Raw genomic sequence first — 4,352 nt, 5'->3', positions numbered from 1 at the left:
TTTGCCATTTAAAAGCTTCAAGAAGATCCATTTTAAAAGAAAGAAAGAATGGAAGAAAAAAAAAAAAATAGGATTCTCACCTATGTAGTTGAATATAGTCCCGGGGTCTACCGAGTAACTGAAGGAGCTTATCCGTGATCTTGTTCTTACCAACGCCTGCAAACATTCATCAAATCCAATTCGATTGGTTATTATTTATCTTCGTTGTTACAATTCCTTCTATCAAAATTCGTGGAAAAATGCTATTCACACCGGGCAGCGGCGACAGGTACCAGCTAAGCAACGTTACGCGTGGTTTGTTTGCGGATGGGTGGCCATCTGGGTAATCGGATTTTTCCGGCCCCAGGCGGGGTGAGGTTAATCTTCTATTCAACTTACTGGGTGACTCAGCCGTAGCTAGTATTCTAAAGTCGGGATGTATCCTTAGAACACCCGGTATGGACTGTCCTTGTTTCGATTCCAGTAGAGCGTCATATCTATCATGTCTTAACAGTCGGGTACCATCATACAACTGTAACTCTCTATCATGAACTAGTCTGAAAATAATGCAGAAAATTTTACTCAACGCCAAAGTTTAAAACTAAAGAAGAAAAAAAAAGAAACAAACAATTATCCAAACAAGTAGACAAACAAAGTTTGTTTAACAAACAAAAAATAATTATTTCTAAAAAGCATGTAAAAGTAAAAAAGTATGTAACAAAGAGAATGAGATATTACAGCAAAAATAATCGAGTACTTCTGAACAACTGTACTTACAAAGAAAAAAATGGTGAAATCCCCTCAAAAAACCATCTGTGGTAAAAAAAAAAAAAACGCCAAGGCTTGAATTTAAATAAGTTATAACTTGTACCTTTGTAGCACACACAGTGTACAAGCATAAAAAAAGTAGTGAAATCCCCTCAAAAAACCCATTTTGTGGAAAAGTACGCCAAGTCCTGTCTCCAAATAAGTTTTACATTTTTTTCTAATTGTCTTACCTTTGTTTAAAAAAAAGTAGTGACATTCCCTCAAAAAACCATTTGTGGAGAAGTACACCGCCAAGTCTTGAATCCAATTTTTTTTTACCTTTGTAGCACACACAGTGTGCTAGCATGTACGCGATGCAAGCCGTCCAACACGGCTAGGTGTCCGGAGAGGGCCGCGTTTACAAGTGCGCTGTTCTGCCACACCGTGTCACCGTCTTGTTTTGTGCTACGCTGCTGCAGGAGGTCTCGAGCCGTCATGTCCTGAGGGAATAGGGGGAAAACATATTGAAAGAGAAATCTCTTAAGGTAGAATGATACGATGTAGCAGAGTGACACATAATCTAGCTTTATTTTTCTCCTTTACTGGATGCCAGACTCTTAGTTCCCAACCAGACCAAGCTGGTCTACTTCCTGAATAAAATCCCCCAGCCAGACTAAACTGGTCTACTCCAGTGGAAAATTGCTACAAGAAGAGCTGTCACAAATTGAATTGTTTATTGTATATAATGCCCAAGGGTGGAAACTGATGCATTCAACCTGATATACCTAGACACTGGCTACTAATATACTGTAGGTATTTCTTCAACTAAAATAGCGGGCCCCCCCATAGGCATAATCCTGGTTACGCCCATGGACCATCACCCCCATGTATGGCAGAAAAAAAGATATCCTTTCTTCATTCTGCCATCACCATTCAACTACAGCTGAAGCCGCTACAATAACAATGAAATAATTTGTATTAACTTATTTTATTGGTACTTACACTAGGTGAAACAGTTCAAACAATAAAAATCATTTTTGAGGTGGAATGATAAAATATGACTTTTAACGATGCCGTTATAGGCAGAGATGGCAGGCCATCGGAATCCGTTCCGTTTAGGAAAATACTACAACTCTTACCGGTTCAGAAGTGTCCATCTGGTCATTATAATTGGGTGGTACTCCTAAAGAGCTCATTATAGACTGAACCAGACTGGATGCCTCCTTGGAAACAAAACTATTGTACGGGTAAAGATAGGAGAGCAGCTGAGCCAGGGGAAATTGGGGACACTCAGCCTGAAAGGGTTAATTAAGATAAACAAAATATTAAGTTTGTGTGTATTGAAAAAAAAAAAAAGTTTAGCAGTTTCGTTCGGCTAATTGTTTATTTGTTCCACCATTACTCTCGAACAGTAAATCGGATTTTTACGAAAACTGGCAAAACTGATTAACACATAAAGGACATTTTTTCACATTATTTTGAATTCCATTCGACCTTCAGGGATCCAGTAGGGTCCTTTTTTTCTAGAACCCCTAAGTTCACTGAACCATCAGTTTTAAATTAACCTCCTTGGGAACGCAATGTGCTATTCTCAATAGTTGTCGGGTATGACATGTGTAACACTCGGTATGCTACTTACTTGGCTAGACAAGCACCCTGTATGTTGTCCCACAAGTCTTGCTGTTCTGGGAACGCAATGTGCTATTCTCAATAGTTGTCGGGTATGACATGTGTAACACTCGGTATGCTACTTACTTGGCTAGACAAGCACCCTGTATGTTGTCCCACAAGTCTTGCTGTTCTGGGAACGCAATGTGCTATTCTCAATAGTTGTCTGGTATGACATGTGTAACACTCGGTATACTACTTACTTGGCTAGACAAGCACCCTGTATGTTGTCCCACAAGTCTTGCTGTTCTGGGAACGCAATGTGCTATTCTCAATAGTTGTCGGGTATGACATGTGTAACACTCGGTATGCTACTTACTTGGCTAGACAAGCACCCTGTATATTGTCCCACAAGTCTTGCTGTTCTGGGAACGCGTACATACGATGGGCTATTCTCAATAGTTGCCGGGTAGAGAGAGAGGCTGAGAGAGATTGCATGGCGGGGTCTTTACTGCGGCGTAGGGCTTGGATTACGCGAAGGAGTTTGTCCAAACTGGGAGGTATTGAGCCGTGCTGAAAAGAAGGAGAATTTGTAGATGGTTTAGAATAGAATAAAAATAGCTATTTGCCCAAGGCTCCGTGGAAAACATTTACGGGAAACGAACTCCAGCAGTAGGCTACTACTATTATTGTGGTCAAACTCTCAAATACACCTTGTTTATTCTGCTCGAATGGGACCAAAAAGTCCCTTTACACCGCAAGGTCTCGTGTAGTTTATGGGTTTAAGAACACAATACAATACACAATGAAATGATTTGCTTGATACAGAACCTCCCTAACACTTCAAGAACTTTTGGGAACAGTCCCTTGTTCTCCAAACAAGTCTTCCTTCCTACGATTTTTTTACCTCCTCTGGCTACCACTTACCGAAAATGGTAGAGCTTTTTTTAAAAGAGGTTTGATAGAAGGAACTGTAACTGCTAAGGTCTTATCGTTGAGAAAGCAAAAAAAAAAAAAAAAAAAAAAAAAAAGACTCTTGAAATCTGAAGTTAAGCAACGTTGAGTAATGTTAGTATCCGGATGGGTGTTTGGCTTTTCCCGACCAGACTCAGGCTGGGTGCGATTAATGTGAAACTTGTCTCCGAATGAAAGTTAAAACCCCGTCATTAAAGATAAAGACCTTACATAGCCTTAGGTATTAAACCCGAAGAGAGAGAGAGACAACAACAACAGAGAGAGAGAGCGAGAGAGAGAGAGACAACAACAACAGAGAGAGAGAGAGAGAGAGAAAAGTTCTAGTAAAACGGTCGTTTTGCGGACGTCAAAAACTAGAGATTACCTGATACAAAGCAATGGGTTCGACAATATAGCCCAAAGTCTTGACGTATTGGTTGACTAGTGTGGTTTTACCACAACCTCTAGGACCATACACACGTCTAAGGCAGTAGTTATATGTATTAGAGGTCGTTTTGCGGACGTCAAACACTAGAGATTACCTGATACAAAGCAATGGGTTCGACAATATAGCCCAAAGTCTTGGCGTATTGGTTGACTAGTGTGGTTTTGTCACAACCTCTTGGACCATACACACGTCTGAGGCAGTGTGTAGTTATAAGTATTAGAGGTCGTTTTGCGGACGTCAAGGAGATTACCTGATACAAAGCAATGGGTTCGACAACATAGCCCAAAGTCCTGGCGTATTGGTTGACTAGTGTGGTTTTGTCACAACCTCTAGGTCCATACACACGTCTGAGGCAGTAGTTATATGTATTAGAGGTCGTTTTGCGGACGTCAAGGAGATTACCTGATACAAAGCAATGGGTTCGACAATATAGCCCAAAGTCTTGGCGTATTGGTTGACTAGTGTGGTTTTGTCACAACCTCTTGGACCATACAAACGTCTGAGGCAGTAGTTATATGTATTAGAGGTGTTTTGCGGTCGTCAAGGAGATTACCTGATACAAAGCAATGGGTTCGACAATATAGCCCAAAGTCTTGGCGTATTGGTTGACTAGTGT

The 4,352-nt window shown here is 40.6% G+C and overlaps 1 protein-coding gene across 1 annotated transcript; it reads right to left on the bottom strand.

The window, feature by feature from the left end:
• Positions 1-80: 80 nt before the first annotated feature.
• On the bottom strand, positions 81-3,770 carry LOC103522042 (von Willebrand factor A domain-containing protein 8-like; the record flags this gene model as incomplete). The annotated part of the gene is made up of 4 exons (XM_026832427.1): positions 81-156; positions 379-536; positions 1,066-1,226; positions 3,674-3,770. Coding segments are annotated over 4 exons (492 nt in total), but the record flags the coding sequence as incomplete, so codon positions are not given.
• Positions 3,771-4,352: the final 582 nt, after the last annotated feature.

The sequence above is a fragment of the Diaphorina citri genome, unplaced genomic scaffold (genome assembly GCF_000475195.1).
Source record: "Diaphorina citri unplaced genomic scaffold, Diaci psyllid genome assembly version 1.1 scaffold6665, whole genome shotgun sequence".
In the NCBI taxonomy this organism is placed as follows: Eukaryota; Metazoa; Arthropoda; class Insecta; order Hemiptera; family Psyllidae; genus Diaphorina; species Diaphorina citri.
This window is presented reverse-complemented; position numbering and strand designations above follow the sequence as displayed.